The 21,748-nt window shown below is 43.0% G+C and overlaps 1 protein-coding gene across 3 annotated transcripts in view; it reads right to left on the reverse strand.

Moving 5' to 3' along the window:
- Positions 1-9,775: 9,775 nt before the first annotated feature.
- Positions 9,776-21,748, reverse strand: part of LOC125740401 (coiled-coil domain-containing protein 178) — a 115,478-nt gene continuing 103,505 nt past the window's right edge. For 2 of the 3 annotated variants that reach the window (XM_049011396.1, XM_049011398.1), the window contains one exon: positions 9,776-11,313. In XM_049011396.1, coding sequence (XP_048867353.1) covers positions 11,158-11,313 — 156 coding nt within the window. In that variant the 3' untranslated portion in view covers positions 9,776-11,157. The remainder of the gene's footprint in view (positions 11,314-21,748) is intronic. The other variant, XM_049011397.1, reaches the window with a different exon arrangement.

Here is a 21,748-nt window from a genome sequence, read left to right on the forward strand (position 1 = left end):
CTCCAGTTCTCAGATCCATACACTGGCCCCCCATCTCCTAACAGAAAGAAGAGAGAGCACATTACTTCAGTTCTCAGACGCATACACTGGCCCCCCATCTCCTAACTAACAGAAAGAAGAGAGAGCACATTACTCCAGTTCTCAGATCCTTATACTGGCCCCCCATCTCCTAACTAACAGAAAGAAGAGAGAGCACATTACTCCAGTTCTCAGATCCTTATACTGGCCCCCCATCTCCTAACTACCACCAAGAAGAGAGAGCACATTACTCCAGTTCTCAGATCCTTACACTGGCTCCCCATCTCCTAACTACCACCAAGAAGAGAGAGCACATTACTCCAGTTCTCAGACCCATACACTGGCCCCCCATCTCCTAACTACCACCAAGAAGAGAGAGCACATTACTCCAGTTCTCAGATCCTTATACTGGCCCCCCATCTCCTAACTACCACCAAGAAGAGAGAGCACATTACTCCAGTTCTCAGATCCTTATACTGGCCCCCCATCTCCTAACTACCACCAAGAAGAGAGAGCACATTACTCCAGTTCTCAGATCCTTACACTGGCTCCCCATCTCCTAACTACCACCAAGAAGAGAGAGCACATTACTCCAGTTCTCAGACCCATACACTGGCCCCCCATCTCCTAACTACCACCAAGAAGAGAGAGCACATTACTCCAGTTCTCAGATCCTTATACTGGCCCCCCATCTCCTAACTACCACCAAGAAGAGAGAGCACATTACTCCAGTTCTCAGATCCTTATACTGGCCCCCCATCTCCTAACTACCACCAAGAAGAGAGAGCACATTACTCCAGTTCTCAGATCCTTATACTGGCCCCCCATCTCCTAACTACCACCAAGAAGAGAGAGCACATTACTTCAGTTCTCAGACCCATATACTGGCCCCCCATCTCCTAACTAACAGAAAGAAGAGAGAGCACATTACTCCAGTTCTCAGATCCTTACACTGCCCCCCATCTCCTAACTACCACCAAGAAGAGAGAGCACATTACTCCAGTTCTCAGATCCTTACATTGTCTCGCTGTCATCTCTAGAATTGATTTCAAAATACTTCCTATTGTCTTTAAACCGCTGAATGGTTTAGCTGCAAATTATATCACGGATATGTTTGAAGACTATTAGCCTGTTAGGTCTCAGATTGGTAGGGACTGGTCAGTTCGTGGTGTCCAGTTCAAACAAGCAAGGTGAAATGACATTCAGTAATTATGCAGCCAGACACTGTAATCTCCTTGCAGTGAACATAAGAAATGCCCCAAATGTTATTATTTTTAAGTCCTTGCTAAAATCAATTTTATTCTCTTATTTTTTTACATCATTTATCTGACCAGCACTTTCCCAGTTTTAATATCTTTTTTAAAATGTTTTATGTTCCATCCATCCATCCATCCATTATCTCCCGCTTAATCCGGAGTCGGGTCGCGGGGGCAGCAGCCTCAGCAGGGAGACCCAGACTTCCCTCTCCCCGGCCACTTCGTCTAGCTCCTCTGGGGGGACCCCGAGGCGTTCCCAGGCCAGCCGAGAGACATAGTCTCTCCAGCGTGTCCTGGGTCTTCCCCGGGGCCTCCTCCCAGTGGGACATGCCCGGAATACCTCCCCAGGGAGGCGTCCCGGAGGCATCCTGATCAGATGCCCGAGCCACCTCATCTGGCTCCTCTCGATGCGGAGGAGCAGCGGCTCTACTCTGAGTCCCTCCCGAATGACTGAGCTCCTCACCCTATCTCTAAGGGAGAGCCCAGCCACCCTGCGGAGGAAACTCATTTCGGCCGCTTGTACCCGCGATCTCGTTCTTTCGGTCACTACCCAAAGCTCATGACCATAGGTGAGGGTAGGAACGTAGATCGACTGGTAAATCGAGAGCTTCGCCTTTTGGCTCAGCTCTCTCTTCACCATGACAGACCGATGCAGCGCCCGCATGACTGCTGACGCCGCACCGATCCGCCTGTCGATCTCCCGCTCCATCATTCCCCCACTCGTGAACAAGATCCCGAGATACTTAAACTCCCCCACTTGGGGGAGGACCCCATCCCCAACCCGGAGAGAGCACTCTACCCTTTTCCGGCTGAGAACCATGGTCTCGGATTTGGAGGTGCTGATTCTCATCCCAGCCGCTTCGCACTCGGCTGCGAACTGCTCCAGTGAGAGCTGAAGGTCACGGCTCGATGAGGCCAACAGAACCACATCATCCGCAAAAAGCAGAGACCTAATCCTGAGGTCACCGAACCGGACGCCCTCAACGCCCTGGCTGCGCCTAGAAATTCTGTCCATAAAAACTATGAACAGAATCGGTGACAAAGGGCAGCCCTGACGGAGTCCAACCCTCACCGGAAACGAGTCCGACTTATTGCCGCCCATGCGGACCAAACTCTGGCACCGGTCATACAGGGACCGAACCGCCCTTAAAAGGGAGCCCGGTACCCCATACTCCCGGAGCACTCCCCACAGGACCCCACGAGGGACACGGTCGAATGCCTTTTCCAAGTCCACAAAACACATGTAGACTGGTCGGGCAAACTCCCATGAACCCTCCAGAACCCTGCTGAGAGTATAGAGCTGGTCCACTGTTCCACGGCCAGGGCGAAAACCACACTGCTCCTCCTGAATCCGAGGTTCGACAATCCGGCGGACCCTCCTTTCCAGGACCCCCGAATAGACCTTACCAGGGAGGCTGAGGAGTGTGATCCCCCTGTAGTTGGAGCACACCCTCCGGTCCCCCTTCTTAAAGAGGGGGACCACCACCCCAGTCTGCCAGTCCAGAGGTACTGCCCCCGATGTCCACGCGATGCTGCAGATGCGTGTCAACCAGGACAGCCCCGCAGCATCCAGAGCCTTGAGGAACTCTGGGCGAATCTCGTCCACCCCCGGGGCCCGGCCACCGAGGAGCTTTTTGACCACCTCAGCGACCTCCACCCCCGAGATAGGCGAGTCCACCCCCAAGTCCCCACACTCTGCTTCCATATTGGAAGGCGTGTCGGTGGGATTGAGGAGGTCTTCGAAGTACTCCCCCCACCGACCCAAAACGTCCCGAGCTGAGGTCAGCAGCGCACCATCCCCACCATAAATAGTGTCGATGCTGCACCGCTTTCCCGCCCGGAGCCGCCGGATGGTGGACCAGAATCTCCTCGAAGCCGTCCGGAAGTCGTTCTCCATGGCCTCACCAAACTCCTCCCACACCCGAGTTTTTGCCTCAGCGACCGCCAAAGCCGCATTCCGCTTGGCCTGCCGGTAGCCGTCAGCTGCGTCTGGAGTCCCACAGGCCAGAAAGGCCCGATAAGACTCCTTCTTCAGCTTGACGGCATCCCTTACCACCGGTGTCCACCAGCGGGTTCGGGGATTACCGCCGCGACAGGCACCGACCACCTTGCGGCCGCAGCTCCGGTCAGCCGCCTCCACAATGGAGGCACGGAACATGGCCCATTCGGACTCAATGTCCCCCGCCTCCCCCGGGATATGGGAGAAGTTCTGCTGGAGGTAGGAGTTGAAACTCTCCCTGACAGGGGATTCCGCCAGACGTTCCCAGCAGACCCTCACTATACGCTTGGGCCTGCCAGGCCTGGCCGGCTTCCTCCCCCACCAGCGGAGCCAACCCACCACCAGGTAGTGATCGGTTGACAGTTCCGCCCCTCTCTTCACCCGAGTGTCCAAAACATGCGGCCGCAAGTCCGACGACACGACTACAAAGTCGATCATCGAACTGCGGCCTAGGGTGTCCTGGTGCCAAGTGCACATATGGACACCCTTATGCCTGAACATGGTGTTCATTATGGACAGTCCGTGACGAGCACAGAAGTCCAATAACAAAACACCGCTCGGGTTCAGATCGGGGGGGCCGTTCCTCCCAATCACGCCCCTCCAGGTCTCACTGTCGCTGCCCACGTGAGCATTGAAGTCCCCCAGCAGAACAAGGGAGTCCCCAGGAGGAGCGCTCTCCAACACCCCTTCCAAGGACTCCAAAAAGGGTGGGTATTCCGAACTGCTGTTTGGCGCATAAGCGCAAACAACAGTCAGGACCCGTCCCCCCACCCGAAGGCGAAGGGAGGCTACCCTCTCGTCCACTGCGGTAAACCCCAATGTACAGGCGCCCAGCCTGGGGGCAATAAGTATGCCCACGCCCGCTCGGCGCCTCTCCCCGCGGGCAACTCCAGAGTGGAAAAGGGTCCAACCCCCCTCAAGGAGACTGGTTCCAGAGCCCAAGCCGTGCGTCGAGGTGAGTCCGACTATATCTAGCCGGAACTTCACAACCTCGCGCACCAGCTCAGGCTCTTTCCCCATCAGAGAGGTGACATTCCATGTCCCTAGAGCTAGCTTCTGCAGCCGAGGATCGGACCGCCAAGGTCCCCGCCTTTGGCCGCCGCCCAGATCACCTCGCACCCGACCCCTATGGCCCCTCCCATGGGTGGTGAGCCCATTGGAGGGGGGACCCACGTGCCTTGTTCGGGCTGCGCCCGACCAGGCCCCATGGGTGTAGGCCTGGCCGCCAGGCGCTCGCCATCGAGCCCCACCCCCAGGTGTTTATGTTCCTTTGATTTTAATTTTTATTTTTCATATTTTATGTCCATTTTTCTGTATGCATTTTCTTTCTTATTAATTTGCTGTAAAGCACTTCGAATGACCTTTGTGCTGGAAAATCTTCCATTCAAATAAACTTGACTTGACTTAAATTCCAGTACATCACTCTGGGGTTTATTATGAGGACCTGATAATGTAAACTACATTTCTCACAATAACTACAAACGAACAAACATGCCTCATTTGCCATTTGCACAAGTACAGGTGCATTGGAATGTTTCTCTTTGTTGATCCCCATCTTGCTCTCCATAGCTTGGGGGGGGTCACAGCACAGGGTCAGCTAACGTGCTGGAGCTGGGGGGCTTAAGAGGCTTGCTCAAGGGCTCATGGACATGTGACTGTTCTGCTGAGGCTAGGGCGGGAATCGGCGATCTTCGGATCACAGGCACAGAGACTTAGTCTGCTGAGCCACTCAACGGCCGCAATTGCATAATGTAATTCTGAATAGTCCTCATCATCATCATAATCATAGCAAGATTCATAACAAAAAGTTTCAAAGAATTTTGTTGCTGATTTGCCTCCATAAAATTGACATAGATAGATAGATAGATAGATAGATAGATAGATGATAGATAGATAGATAGATAGATAGATAGATAGATAGATAGATAGATAGATAGATAGATAGATAGATAGATAGATAGATAGATAGATAGATAGATAGATAGATAGATAGATCACACCATTCGGCATCACCTAGCTGCCACATAGTTTTCTACAATGTAAAGAATAGATGTGACCCTTCACAGTTCATCCAACTAGCAACAGTATTGCTATATATCAATTATGAAGGTAACTCAAGGCTGTAATCAGTGATCCTTGTTTCTGAGGGGGCGAGGCATCGGTATTCAGGCCTTTCTCCATTAAAAAGAGGAGAAAAAGCATGTACCATTATATGAAACTTGTACCACCTGCCGATTTATTTTGTCTTAAAATTGTGCACTGGGGTGATATCTACTCAGGCGTCTATGCAACACTGTTTTATATCAGTTTAACTCCATCACTCTGGAACATAGCGGTATCCAATGGCTTAGTGCTGTGATAGCCGAATACCCATACACCCTAGCTCTTCATCTCATCTCTTGGGGTAAAGGGTTTCCTTTCCTCAACTTACTACAGTCTCATTAAGCAGTAACACTGGCATTTAATACAGAGAAGCAATACAAATGATGTTACGATACCTTGCTCTGAATTGTAGACACTGAGCAGTACATTGAATTTAAGTCAGTCGGCTTTTTTTTCCCCCAGCGTCAAATCTTTTTCAAAGACCAAATTAGCCTGTAAAAGGAAATGTTACAAGAAACTCCAAAATGGTTGCCCCAGCTCATACATACACACAATCCCTGAGTCAATGCATTCACATTAGCATTGGGGCCGGTGGTCTATTTCTAACTACGCTTTCACTGAGTCCATATGCTCTCCGTGCCCCCAGGCCCTTTTGCGCTCCTCTCAGCGTTATGCTCCCCTACTCACCACGCTCACTTCCCTCTGGCTTCCTTCACCACTCCGCTGTGTGCCACTGGGACAACGGAATTAAGACCCCTTCCGTATACGGTGCATACACATACACAGTATATCAGAATCAAGAATTATTTGCAAAACACAACATACACAAAGACTGTAACTATTTAATTTATGTACCCTCTTTGATAACATTTTGAACATATATTGTCACACACTGTTGTAAAGCATTTAAATAACAATTTTCTCTGCTTTTATCTGCCTAAATCCACTAATGAGAGACTTCTGGTCCCAGGAATCTTTAACCAACGTTTATGTAAGTGTCACATTCTCTTGATACTTAAACAACATCTTCTTTTTTTCAGGCTCTTTAGCCCTCTTAGTAATTTAATCCATCAATGTATAGCACATCACTGCCCTGTGCTTCTTCTCTGAAATGGCCAAACAGACAAATTCTGGCCAACGTATTCCTGGCCAGAGTCCCCTCCACAGATCTGTTTGACATGAGGAAAGATGACACGTCATACTGTAATATAACATTATAGGTTACAGTGGCTTTATTGCCCAATTCCTTATTTCAAATGATGGCTGTTATTGTTACTAGGTGGCCTGTGTACATTTTACATCATTGTTTTATTGTCCTCGTCCCTAAAAGCACATTAGCCACAGGCTAGGAATGCCGCCGTTCATCCATATCACAGAAGTTGCTCGTAGGTGCACCTTCTGCTACTCATTCCAGTTTGGATCCTCTGCCTGATGTTCATCAGGCCTGGTGCGAACAGCGTAAAACGTATTTGCACCGGAGTGACAAGGTGTGTAGTAATTAGACATGGAATTGTTATCGCTGTGGTGGATCCGCACAGGGATGAGGAACGGCACAACGGAAGTAATGATGCCATTTTCGCCGAAGATTTCATGCAGTACACTACATGGCCCTTTTTGAACCTGCTCCGTATCTGGGCAGACAATGATAGCACGGCTACATGAAGCATTTTTTCAGTCATTGCGGAGATAATAGGTGTGCAGCTGTACCTGTTCTAACCGTAGTGCCCAGCACTAATTAAACACGCTGTCAATGGTGCCCCTAGGGTACCTCTGTTACAAAAGTGTGCATTTCTTAGTATAGTGCATGTATAGCTGGTAAATCTGTTGCTCACAAGGTTCTGTATCTAATACTCATTCTATTGCAACCATTTGCTTTGGTGTACATCTAATGTGTCTTACAAGCTCCATTAGTATGACTTACAGTATGGGGAATATTGTGTGGGCTGTTTCCCACGTGGTACTGTAACCCCCTCTTAGTTTTGACCTTTATGACCAGCATGGGATAAACATACATTCTGCAGGTTTGAAAAACATTGATCAGTTCCTTTTTAGAAATAAACAAGAGGGGGGTAACTGGGTGTTTTCTCCGTTTCAAATTGACCATTTCAGTGGCGTCTCAATGCACCTGCTAACTGTTGAACTTTCTGTTCCTAGTGGAGCAGGACGGACGCAAACATGAAGACCAACATACGAACGGAGAGATCAATGCAAGAGAAAAGTTAATGACATTGGAACTTTCTTTTTAATGTGTCAGCATTTGTATTTACAATGAAGCATATTGTATATTTGAACTTCTATATATCAATGTTTAACTTCTATATATCAATGTATGTATCTTTATGTGTAGTTTTCTGTATAAGATACCATTTTATTGATTCAGCAGACGCTTTTATGCAAAGTAACGCACATTTTTTGAGGGTGAGACAGTCTCTGGAGCAATTTGGGATTAAGGGTCTTGCTCAACAGCCTAACAGTGACATCAGTTTGACCACCTGGCATTTGACCCAATGACTTTCTGATCACAATTACAGCATCCTAACCCGCTGAGCTACATGTCAGGGACTGTTGTGATACGTGACTCACAAATATCTATTATAATTCCAGTGCTTTTCCGTTAATTATCACGTTCCATTAATATTTATGGATTCACCTGTTTTATATAGTTGCTTTATATAGTGTAACTTAGTTCATCTCTTGTCTCAGTGTCACTCTGTTATCTTTTAGTCCCTCTTAATTTATATGTTAATTCAAAATTAATAATATAATCTTGTCACCCAGCTTAAAAAGTTATACATTTGTCAGTCTTGCTTGTTGTTTTGTATTGATACCACGTGTGGGGTTAGACTGCTTAGTTGCACTAGTGTTACTACAGTCAAAATATGCTAATTAAGCAGGAAAGCTTCCTTTTTTGTACATATTGTCAAAGCATTATGGACAGTCTTTGCAAATTAGTTAAGACCTTTCTCTCTGTCAGGTGCCCTTTTCCAGTGTGAATGTTGTTTTTCTTAGCAGAGACTGCAGCTAAAGTTTGGGGTGAATGATTTTGAGTCAATTTAAGAACAGCTTGCATATAAGGTGAGATTCACAAAATATTCTCAGTCCAAATGTAAAATAAGGGGTGGCTGGTCACAATATGGTTCAATGATGCAATTAATCAACACAGTCAACATGGACCTTGTTAGAAACTTCAATAGTTAAGGTGCACCTGTAACATCTACTGAGGGGTTAGCTAGGCAGGTTATGGAGGTGTTTCCACTGGGTGAGAGAGGAAGCAGAGCTGAGTCTTCGGTGATTAGTAAGGAGGCGCAGGTATGAGGAGGCCAGAAGAGGAAGATCTAAGAGGACGAGAGTGTTGGTGGGGCAGCAGAAGATCAGACAGATAGGGGGGAGCAAGATAATTGAGGGCCTTGTAGGTGAGGAGAAGATTTCCGAGTATAATAAAGAAAAAATTCACAGGGAGCCGGTGCAAGTGCGGGAGAACAGGAGAGACGTGCAGATGTGTGTGGATGATGGTGAGGAGGAGAGCTGTAGAGTTCTGGACCAGGGAAAATGAACAGATGTGCTTGTCACCAAATCTCAGGCCAGCCTGGCACTTCCACACATCCCATAATGCATGTCTTTTATAGTCACCCACTGTTTGGCAAGATCCATAGGCTGAGTAATAGCCATAGGTCACTAACCCCATATTCACCTTATCCTCACTTGCTTTACCTCCGCATAGCTCTCATATGAGGTCAAACAGCTGGCCGTTAGTAGTTCATGCCAGTAACTGAAAACATGTGTTACAGACATTCAGAGAGGCCCTTTTAGCGATGATACATGACCCTACTACCTTGATGAAAGCAGCGGAACCACTTAACACATGGCCTTTGTTACAGATGTTTTTTTTAAATGAATACACCATTTTAAATCTCGCTCTACACTCTACTGTGATTGCGTGGCTGTGTGTCTCTGTTAGCCAACCTTACGATTTAGCCGTAGCGTGGTGGCTACGTAGTTATGGGTCTTCTTCTAGCCTCTGACTGCCTCTGTGGGTGCGGAGTGTCGACGTCATCCCCATGCTGACGCAGGTTTCCTCTGAAAACACGTGGCGTGCGAGCAGGTGCTGAGCGATGGATGGGCATCCCGTCACAAGTCTTTCCTGTCGTATGTTTCTGTGCTCGCTGCCGCCCTGCACTGCATAAGCTGTTATTAGGACTGATGAATGGAAAAAAAACATAATTGTGCCCACATCACCATGCAGCAATTAACGTATATTTTAATAGTATTATGACTGTCCTCAAGCTAAAATCAATTTTAACATCATATTTGGGCAATCTTAGTTACTTATGAACAGCTGTGCTTACCTTGTCATCTTATAAGCCAGTTCAGTAATTAATTACAGTTTTGGAAAAAAAAGTCTATATTGATTTATTTATTGGAAACAACTGTTATATGATGCACTGTGATTACGAATCAGTGTACCATAGACAGTTGCCTTAAATAAAGTTGATAAAAAGTTATACATATAAATGCAGTTAATCTTGGCATTATCAAGTCTTGGTAGAGCTCTATATATTGTAATTTATTATCTATTAAAGACAATTAAAACTTGATACACCATAGGCACATCCAAAAAGGGATTAGTTGTCTGTATGAGTATTCCAAAACAACTGTGAATGTACTGTATATATATGGGTAGATGTAGTTTACATTGGCAGCAGCGAATGCATGTATATTTCCCATATGGTAAAGCAATACACAAATTAATTATTAAAATATGTGGTGAGACTTACACGGCGTAATATCAAATATCATAATGTCAACAATACAACAAGGAATATTAGGAATACTTCCACAGTAATGTTATACAGTTCATGTAATAAAATTTATGAAAATAACATCATTTGCAAATGACTTTCATTGCTTAAAATATTTAAAATCTTTCAGTGTGTACTATTATTTGCTCAAAAACTCTTAACAGACAAAGCATGAGTGACCCTGGACTGGCTATAACTGTGCCTTCTCAGCTAGAGGCTACTGCAGGAAGATCACTCTCTAATGAACTTTTGTTAAGGAATACATGGAAATTAAAATACATTACGTGGAGCCACAAAATTTCCAAAATGACGCCTGTGTTTCCCAAGGGCTTCTCCTTGTTTAGAAAGCCAGGGGCTGCTTTACACACGACGTTTATCCGTTTTTGTGCATACTATTTACCTCAGGCTTGCTTCAGGCTAATGTCTCAATAATTTTCACTCCTTTCTCAGGTCCTTACCACAAAGGACTTGACTAATGATCCATGGACAAAATGAAGCATTTAAATTTATTCATTAATCATTCATCTCCAGCTCATTGAAAATGTTGAACTTCCACAAAATTAAGATAGAATATTGAAAAGAGATTGAGGACGACAGCTCTGAGAAAAGCTAAAACTTAATAAACAAATATAAAAAGCCACTGAGAAGTGAGACCGATGTCACACAAGAAAGGTTATGGTGATATAGTAAGCACAGGATTTTTAAGGTTTTAGCAGGGTTAATATGGTAAGGAAATCTGAGGAAGCCTACAGTTACTGTCAACACAGCCAGTAATTATTCTCTCTTCCAATTAATGGTGACATAGATTAATTATCAGATGAGGCAAAGCCAATTGCAGTCACTCACCCAGCGCTAAAATTAGATCATTCCTGACAACACCATGAAAGTCACCTGCTTCATTGTTATGGATTTGTTGTAAGTAGAGAGGATGGCAAAGCATGCTGGGAGGTGAGTGAGTTGTCTGTCACAGGTGAATGTCCAATTACGCTGTTATCTGAACTGTAGGCTTCTCGCTGTTCTTTAAATCCGCATCCACACCGACTTGTTCATTTGCTTGGGCATTGTCTGTAGTAGTTGAGTCATCTGTCAAGCAGTGCAGGAAGGCAGAGATGCGATGAACAGCATTTGACAACTCATCCTGTTTAAACGAGGAAGCAAGCAGTCAATGAATACCAACTAATTAAGAAAACAGAACATTATCGTTGAGACGAACATGTATGGTTTGGGGACAAAAAGAAATGATGATATTTTAGTCGTCTATCTGTTGCTTCCAAAGCAACACATTGGAGGAGTATTTCTTCATTTTTTTGGCTATAAGAGGAAGAACAAAAGGAGCCTGGAGATCGGTGTGCAGGTTCAGTGCACAACGGTTTTAAAAACCTCTGCATCCAGTTTTTCTATTAGACTGCCTGGCATTGTCAACCAGCTTGGGAATGTGAACCAAGCCAGCCATGCAGAAATTCTCTGACTTACAATTATATCAGGAACCAGATCTAGGATTAGTGTCCCTGGAGAGCAGGGCAGTGGGCATCTACGCCAATCATGACTGGCCACTCACAACTCACACAGCTCCCTGCTAGCCACTGGCAATTACGCCATCCATGGCAAAATGTGCAAAATGCAGAAACGACTTTGCCAGTGTTATTTTATGCTGACAGCACCCCCCCCCTCCCCCGTCCCATCACCCCGGCTCCCTGCACTATCTTCAATCATCCTTTCTCCAAAGAAAGTAACGTTGGACTCCTTAGATTAAGGAAGAGGCTTAGCAGACTATAAAGGGAGTAGCTAATATCTGGGCCCAGCAGTTTCTCCCCATAAGGAGGCCTTGCTGATGCGCCCCCATGTATGATTAAAGCTTACTGAACTGGACTTCACCCATGTGGGCCCCCCCTTCCCTTTTACAGGCTCTCCTGCCTGCCACCCCATTGTTAAGTGCTATAGAGCGTGTGTATATACTGTACAGTGTATACAGTGCATGTCATGTATCCCATCTTTGCAATGGTAAACGTCCACCGCTATCTGTTTTTTATTTGCACACATACCATCCACCAATTTATTATTATTATTATTATTATTATTATTATTATTATTATTATTATCCCCATTTTTAATATGCATGGTCATGTTTTACATGTGATTGTCCGGTAAAAATGGCATTTGTAATTTAGGGAGTGAAATGCCTTAGATACTGTCAAGTAGTTTTCATGCTGCCAAACTAATACAATATTTTGCTTCAGCATGCCTTTCTTTACAAACCGAAACATAACCTACTGATTTACAGCATTTTGTTTTTTTCAGTCTCTTTATGTTTTCAGTTCTTCAAGGATGGAAATGAATGGCACCAGAATAATCAAAATTTAAAGGAAAAACTGTTTTAATGTCAAAAAGGAAAAAAGAAACTATTTTTAAAATGATGACATTAAGTATATATAAATGCATTTAGCTGCTAGATACTTTCCTACATTCCTTGGAAGGTGTTTTCTGATTGGCTGGGTGCCAGGAAATAATCCACAAAGCAGACTGCTTTGGCTACTCGCATTGCGTCCTGTCCAAGTGTATTACAGACTGGTGCTCTGGCTGCTAATTGTCTCGAGTTTTTCTAAGAACATATACATGCACAATATAGAAGAATGAGGCACCTATTCAGTGATCAAACTAGCTGATAAGTGTCACATCTCCTTAGAAACATGGACATAACAAAAAGACACTTTACTTAAAGCTGACATCTATAATGCATTATATTATGTATAACTTCATAATGCATTATAACGGTAGACATCCTGAACTGTTATACCAACGATGCATTATAATAGTAGGTATACAAATTAAGGATGCTTTGTAATGCATTATGAAGTTATCTAAAGTACATCATAGATGAGAGCTTCAAAAAAAGTATTCAAAATGCACTAAATACATGGCTATAATGTGTTATGCCTTTTTATGAATATTCATAGCCCTGTTCATAATGCTTTATGAATGCATTATAATGTGTTAATGGTTGTGTTCATAGATCTTTATTGATATGTCATTCATAGGAAGTGTTACTAAGAGACCTTTCTGAGTTATCACTGATTATGTGATTTTTCATTATCACTGTTCATAAGCATATAGTACAGAGTACAGTGCCTCTTTGCCTGTGAGAGTACAGCACACGGCATGAGTCTCTGACAAGTGCAGATCACACAGGGTCTGACTTATTGAGACTTCTCATGTTTTTTCTTCCATAGTTAAAAAATGCACCAAACTAAATATCAGTGTATTTTCACAATTGTTTTTTTCTAACTAGACGATTTTCCCCCCAATATTTGCAGTACAGGAAAACTTATCGTGTAAAAAGCAATATTCTGAAGAATGCAGACTTTATTTTATATTGTCCATCCATCCATCCATCCATCCATCCATCCATCCATCCATCCATCCATCCATCCATCCATCCATCCATCCATCCATCTATCCCTGCCTGCATGCATGCATCTATCCATCTATGTCCTGAACCTGCTTGTCCTATTTAGGGTTGCGGGGGTCCAAAGCCCATCCCAGGGGCTATGGGCACAAGGCAGGGAACACCAGCCATATATATTAATGATAACTGTATTTATAATTAATGATGTTCAAGAAAAAAGTTGATGCTGTCTGTCAGTGGCAGGAAGCCACCTGTCAAAATCAACCACTAAGTGTCTGATAAATAAGCCATCAATCCAGCTGTAGCTTAAAAGGCAATTATCCAAACAGGTTGAAAAAAAAAACAAAAAAACAGAAACTTGAAACTTGACACTCTCATAGGCCAGTGGTCCCCAACTATTTTCCCCAAGGGCCAAATTCCATCAGCAACACAAAGTCAAGGTCCACTACGCCCAAATAAAAAAAAAAATGTCGAGCAGCAATGGGATCCCTGACGATAAAATTTGCTAGCCGCCGGGGGGGTGGGGGGGGGGGGTGGGAACTGATCATATGGCTCAGTTGTGTCACCGGATTGTGACCATTGTCGTAGATTAACAGAAAACAGGTACTTCTGCAGATAGTACTGGCGCTATAGCATTGCTGTTGCAGTTGCTAAAGAAAGGATGTATCTATAGCCATACTTTTTCATTTTTTGCAAACAATTGGTTAACACAATATACCATTAATTTACAAGGGAAAAATTAGGTCCCATTTAAGTTTAAAAGCACAAGCTTGTTAAATACATATCACAGTAGAATTTGTTTAATAGGTGTCAGGCTAATTGGTCTTTAGTTCAAGTAGGATAAGTTCTATTCTCTCACTGTGCACCGGCATAGCCAGCATTATCCAATCATTTTCTTCTAAAGGTAATTAAAAAAATTAAGATCTTTGTGTTTATAGACAATGACAACTATGGGAATCGCTTTTTAAATACACAATAAATCCATCAATAGATTCCTACATATGTTCTGAACACATTTAACACAGTGAATCTAATGAAGGGCACGTTTTCTTAATTATTTTTTTTTGCCCAAATCAATTCTGCATTTTCCGGTAACAAAAATGTTCACTATAAATGCTTCATTTATGCTGTCAAATATATATATAAAAAAGCCTGAATGGTGAAATCTCACGTTTCAGAAAGAGTTACAAGATCTCCAAATTGTGGACCGTGTCCCAAAGACTCTTCAAAGGATGTCGTGTTTTCCAATACTCAGTTCTCAGTGCCCGTCATGAAGTTGGTCAGTAGGGGTACTATGGTACAGTATCAAACCATCACTTAGGATGCAACTTTTCTGCAAATTGTAGTTATGATGATTAAATGAGAGCCAGTCATGAGGCTTTAGTGAAGAAACTGAGATGACAACAATGACTAACATCTGACATGCTCATCATCTATAACACATAAATCATGATATATACCACATTTATAATCACATCTATTTGCATGTATATATTTAATACGCTAAAGCTAAGCACACTACACACGACATTTTTAAGTTGGAGATTCACCTAGTATTTCGCTCCAGTTCTGGGATTAACACCCATCGCAACATCTAATTTAATTCAATAAATATGTTGAAAGGAGCTCAAGAACTCTTTAATGCTACGAATCCTCTTGTTGCCCAACTAAGGGCGAAAAAGGATGCATTGATCATAACAAATCATTTATTCAGCTGCCCAACCCTGTCCACAAACACTTTATTTAAAAAAATGTTAAGTGAATCACTTTAGGTAATAAATGAAGTCTCCCTCTTGGTTATCTATTGTCAGCAAATTCATTTTGCTGGAGAGTGAATTTACAGGGTTACGTGATTGAACCGCAGTTCTGGGCCTGCGTTGGCAGATGATGGACTAAATTATTGATGTTCCACACTAATGCACTCTGATGAAAAATAAAACACAGACATTATATTTCAACTGCCTGGTAATTATTTTGTGTATTAAAGCCATTTTATTTCTTTCTGAAATGTACAAGTTCTCTGTAAAAGGAGTGAATTTCAGTAAACAACCTACTCGTTAACATCTGTGTGTTTCTAAAGCATGCAAATAAACTGCAATGCACATTTCGTGTGTTGTTACTGTAAATTTATACCACCCTTGGTTTTGCATACCTGTAATGTCAGGCTGAATTATAAATGCTAATGCTGTGCCAGTAAATGTTTATGTACTTGATTGTTAGTGAAGAGTAGAGTGCGTTGAAGTGATGTTTTGCATAAGTAAAGGCGTTGGGGCATCTCTCTCAGACTCAGGCCCTAAAGCCACCAATTGGAACATTAAGCACTTGAAAAAGTTTTTTTTTTCCTTTCATCATTTAAGTTAAGTGGATCCAAATTGAGTCGTCAAATGCATACGAAAGTGGAATAAATTGACAGCAGTCTATCTGTAAGGCACTAGCGTGCCATCTTTCTTTAAAACTGCTTTTGAATACTACATTATTGTTAGGGTGAACAGACAATTGCACCATGCCCTTCATTAATGCAATATTGTGTCAAAAGTTGAAAGCTAAAAGCAGAAATTTCATTTTTATGCTGCCTCAGCTCCATACATTATTTATTTAGTACCAGCACTCTATTATGAAAGATCATTTGAATATCTACCAATTTAACACACAATCTTTGCTAAGCCAGCATTTGTGACTGGTGAAAGACTGCACATGGCTTCGTAGAAATTCATCCATCCATCCATCCATCCATTTTCCAAACCGCTTATCCTACTGGGTTGTGGGGGGTCTGGAGCCCATCCTGGAAGCAATGGGCACGAGGCAGGCTTTGTAAAAATAAATACACAAAAAAAATTAAAAAATGGATGCACTAAAGAAAATGAGCTGTGTTCAACTGTACCAGAAAACTGTACGTATACACTATATCTGCCTGTCCATATACATATAGGCCTTGTAGTGGGAACTGAAAACAGTACAGTTCATTATTCATGCCCTGGACGGAAAGCCAGTCCATCACAGGGCATGAGACAGGGGGACACTCTGCATTGGATGCTGGTCCATCACTGGGCGCAAGGCAGGGGGACACCCTGGATGGGATGCCAGTCCATCACAGGGCACGAGGCAGGGGACACCCTGGATGGGATGCTAGTCCATCACAGGGCACGAGGCAGGGGACACTCTGCACTGGATGTCAGTCCATCACAGGGCACGAGGCAGGGGGACACCCTGGATGGGATGCCAGTCCATCACAGGGCATGAGGCAGGGGAACACCCTGTATGGGGTGCTAGTCCATCACAGGAGGACAATGCAAATGGGATGCCAGTACATCAATAGGCACACCTCACTACACTATGCAATTACCGCATCTTGTGTTATTTATACTGAAACTTTAAGTGCATTTTCACGTTATTTAAATGTAGAATGATGATATGATGTAAAAATAAATATTTGAATTTGTAAAGTGGATTGACAATAAAACTCAATCTATCTGAAATACAAAATGAAATTAATGTTGAGAACGCCGTCAAGCAATCTCACTTTGAGTGCTGCACATACTTTGAATCACCATGAATGTTTGTACTGTAGATATGCATCATGTCCTGCCTTACATGTCTACCTGACCCTGACAAGCCACGCCCATTACTCGTTTGTCTTACCTCTTTTTCCTAAACCTCGAGTTAATCACTCCTAGCTGCCTCTCGTTAGCTCCCTCATTAGTCTCATATATATGTGCTTCCCAGTCCTTTGTTCCCCAGTCCAGTCATAGACATTAACCTCCCATTGCATGAGCCCTTCCTTACTCTATTCCTCCTGTTATGATCATTTGTGATCCAGTTTGTTTACCATCCCAGTAAACTCCCTTGTGTTTCACCAAAACGCTTGCCCCCGAGCCATTCGTTCTTCAAGTCATGACAAGACAGTGCGTGACCCTGAAACATCATAGGTATATTAACTTATATAACTGCTTGTAGTGATGAAAAGTATTTTTAATAAAGTTTGTTTAATGAAGACAGTCAGAAAATACTCATCTGACTTAATAGCAATAATAATTAAGAATAACAAGTTAATTCTCTTATACTAAATGAAAAACTCATGGTGTCCCATCGACTAACAATATTAAAGCTTGTGCTTCATTGATCTACAGCACGTTCACTTTCTTTTCATAGTCTTCTGAACGATAAGTATCCGCTGGCATTCCAGTACTAATGGATGGGTAACTAAAGGTCTTGGCACTTCCTATAATGTGCCCCCATTTCCTGTTAATGGTCCACAAAGGGGGCAGGGAAATATCCTGGGCAACTGTGACTTGCAGTCTCATTGTGCCCTTAGGACCAGGCACTTAAATCCTCAGCTGAGCTGGCATAGTGAACTGGATTTTGTTCAGTAACCCCAAACACTGTCAAAAAAAAATAATAATAAAAAATCACCATCCAAATGATTTTATAGTAATTGAATAAATGACACCACATATATAAATTATGCATGTAATTTATCTAACAGATGAATTGAATTGCATAACTTAGAAACTCTCTGGGGGCACCATGGTGGCCCAGTGGGTAGCACTGTTGATTCACATCTCCAAGTTTGTGGTATAAATCCTGCCTCTGCACTGGGTCCGGAGTTTGCATGTTCTTTCCTTATCATGTGGGAATACTTCTGCATTCCAAAGACATGCAGTTAGGCATTTGTGTGTGTTCGTGTGCCCTGTGATGAACTGAAATCCTGTCCAGGGAGTTCCCCTGTCCTGGGATAGGCTCTGATCCTCTGCTTCCACAGCAAGGTAAGTGGTTGGAAGCTTGAATGGACAGAAGCGCTCCAATATCCTACTGCCAGGGACGTAGGGGTAATGACAGACAACCAGCTGTTCTTTGCTGAGCACATCACAGTGCTCTCCCCAATCTTGTAGATTTGCCCTGTATAACACCATGAAGATCTGGCCTTTTCTGTCTGAATATGCAGCTCAGCTTCTAGTTCAGGCACTCGTTACTTTGCGACTAGACCGCTGCAACTCTCCACTAGCAAGTTTACCAGCTTGTGCTGTCAGGCCGCTGCAGATGATTTAAAATGCAACAGCATGGCTGGTTTTCAATCAGCTCAAAGCCCCCCTCCCTGTCTCTCTCCATTGGTTCCCTATAGGTGCTCACGTCAAGTTCAAGTCCTTGGTGCTGCTTTCAGATCCATTAAAGGACAGGCACCCATCTCCATCAAGAACTTCCTTAAGACCTACATCCCATTTCGCTCTCTTTGCTCAGAAAGCCAGTGCAACTGGGAAATTCCTCCACCATGTGAGAAGTGTTACTCCAGACATTTTTCATGTGTTCTCTGATGGTGGAATGGGCCGCTGAACCACATCCAGTCATTTTATTCCCTCTTTACCTTCAAGAAACATCTTAAAACCCATCTATTCCTGGATATCCTCTACTAGCCTGACGTCTCTCTATCTTCTCTGAATGTTCTTAATGTTTCACTTCTGGTCATTGAATTACCTTATTTGATTCTTGCTTTGAATGGAGATGTTGTGTAGCTTTTGCTCCTATACTACTCATACTTTTACCAGGGCAGTCATCTGAAGCTAAGCCTACTGTAGCTGCTCTTCTGCCTAGTCGGCTCCTCGACAGCCGTACATTTGTAAATACCATTTAACGTAATTGTCCTGTACGTCTTGTTGGACAAAAGTGTCTGCCTGATAAATGTAATACAAATGAATCCTGTACACAGTACATTGCCATGGTAATCTGTAACTGGATTCAGCTTTTATTGTAGTGACTCAATAGAAGCAAAAACTCATAATTGTTTTCTAGCTAAAAGGGAGATAATATCATTTAAATATAAAGAACATTTACTTACTTAGCAGATGCTTTTATTCAATGTGACATCCAATTGAAAAAGCATGATCTGATAGTTCCTGGAGCAACTGGGGTACAAGGCCATGCTCACGGACCCAAAACTGAAATCACTCTACTGATCACAGGAGTCAAGCCAGTGACCTTGCACTATGGGCATGGAGTCCTACCCCAAAGAGCCACACACTGCCTCAACTGCAAACTCCATGCTCACAGAGCAAAGGTGGGATTTGAATACCCAACCATGGAGGTGTGAGGCAGCAGTGCTCCCCACTGAACCTTCACGCTAACATGCAATTCGGCGGGGTAGGGGGTGGCTCAGTATGCTAGGATGCTGCACCTTTGAGAAGATCGCTGGTTTAAATCACCAGTTCAGCAGAATAACTTCACTATTGGGTCCGTAAGCAAGACCCTTAATCCCCCAATTGTAGTTTGTACATTTTTTCTCATGTCATGTTGGATGAACATGTCGGCTAAATAAATAACATGTATAATTCTATGGTCACAGAGTAATCTGCCCAATTGCATACAAATATGCAGATTTGAGTTGGTATGTAACACCAGTCTTACAACTTCTGCATTAAATGATGCAGACGAATTGTCTAGTTAACATGAGCAGATGCATATTAGTACAGTTAGTGGCTGTGGATATCATTAATTTGATGGCAGTCTACAGGGAATCCTTACAGGGGAAGAACTCCAAATGGGCTTGGACAAGTATATACTTGCTGATTACTCCTTTCATAAGTTGCCGCTTGTTTCGTCTACTAAGAATTGTTAAAAGTACAAACATCAACTCAACCTTCTCATTCCCATTTAATAGAGTAATTGAACAATAAAACCATAAATATTCAGTCTGTCTTAGCGATAAGCATATTGACCCGGATCTTCACAACAGAATGGCTTGAAAATGAAACGGTCGATGCCGACGACCTAACGCCATATAATTAACAGTGGTATTATGGTTTTGTGTTTATCGCCTTAGATGTCTGTTCCATCGGTATTACATTTGCCTGCCTCTTTTTCTATATCGGTAAATAACAGTTTGCGACAGCAACCTGTTACAATTCAGATTTATTCACTCGCTGCCACGGTAAACAAACACCCATGTTTTAAGAGGTATATAATGAGTTTTTTTTTCTCATTCACAGTTTGACAAACTACCTATTTTTAATTGTCTGGAAGGGCTACTAAAGAAATTAGTAAAAACTTCATTAAATCAATTTCTGATTAACTGGCTCAATTAGCATGACAGCTAGAGACACAAACACTGCGCTGCTCGGCACTGGATTCAGGCTGCAGATGCTCTGTGAAGTACCTATGAGACACCATGCATTTTGTGTGCTTTATGTGAGCTGCAGAATCCCACAGTCAGCAGTCATGCAGATCACAAATGAGGTCTGTACTTGGCTGACCATTTAAGACATCTGCTACTCCGTAAGCCAAGCATCCAAACTCTGGTTTCTTCAGCTACTCTGTTATCCCGTCGCTACGAAATAAATGCAAACAATCGCTGTTTACTAGCTGTCTACAAGATTTGTTTTGTTTTAGTACAGAAAATGTCTTTGATCAAATTACAACACAAGAAATATGGCTTAAAATTATTTCTCACTGTTTATGGCATTTCTATGTCCTTATCTCTGCTTCTGATTTAATTAGGACGACACTTCAATTCTGCCTTTCTGGTCCATGACTTCAGCATGTAATTTTTGTCAGTATCAAATGGTACAAATAATGCCAGTATAAATACAAGACTGAAGGTATATATAATTATAATTACAAATAATTAAACATACTTATCAGAGCCTGCTTTTACAAAAAAGTCGTGCACAACCGTCTTTATAAAAAACACTTCATTAGGCATTTCAAAATTATTTTTGAAGTGCATTTGATATTTTTCTGCAACAACAAATGCATTTCTGTTTTAGGAAACTCTTTGCAAATTACTTATTGTAAAAAGGAATAAAGGATGCTTAGTTTATTGTTAAAAGCCTCTAGTTAGACCAATCCAGGCTGATAGCTGGGATTTGTATTCTGATGTCATAACTAAACATATTATGGCTTTTATACGTGAATCTTCTGGCCATTTATAGTGATTGCAGATCTGAGCAAAATGATATCATACTGTAACTGTTTACACTATGTAAAATGAGAGGCTGTGCTAGACACCACTGTGGGTACCTATTATGATTTCATAGACGTGTATACTGATCTCATCACTCTGCAAATTGATGTCAATCAACACGCTCTCCGGGGATTTATATTCCTCGTACACAACAGATCCGATGTCCAGATGCTCAAATAGCTGTTGTAGATCAGTAATTATTAAACTTGCACCAATCAG

The sequence above is a fragment of the Brienomyrus brachyistius genome, chromosome 4, assembly GCF_023856365.1.
Source record: "Brienomyrus brachyistius isolate T26 chromosome 4, BBRACH_0.4, whole genome shotgun sequence".
Classification (NCBI taxonomy): Eukaryota; Metazoa; Chordata; class Actinopteri; order Osteoglossiformes; family Mormyridae; genus Brienomyrus; species Brienomyrus brachyistius.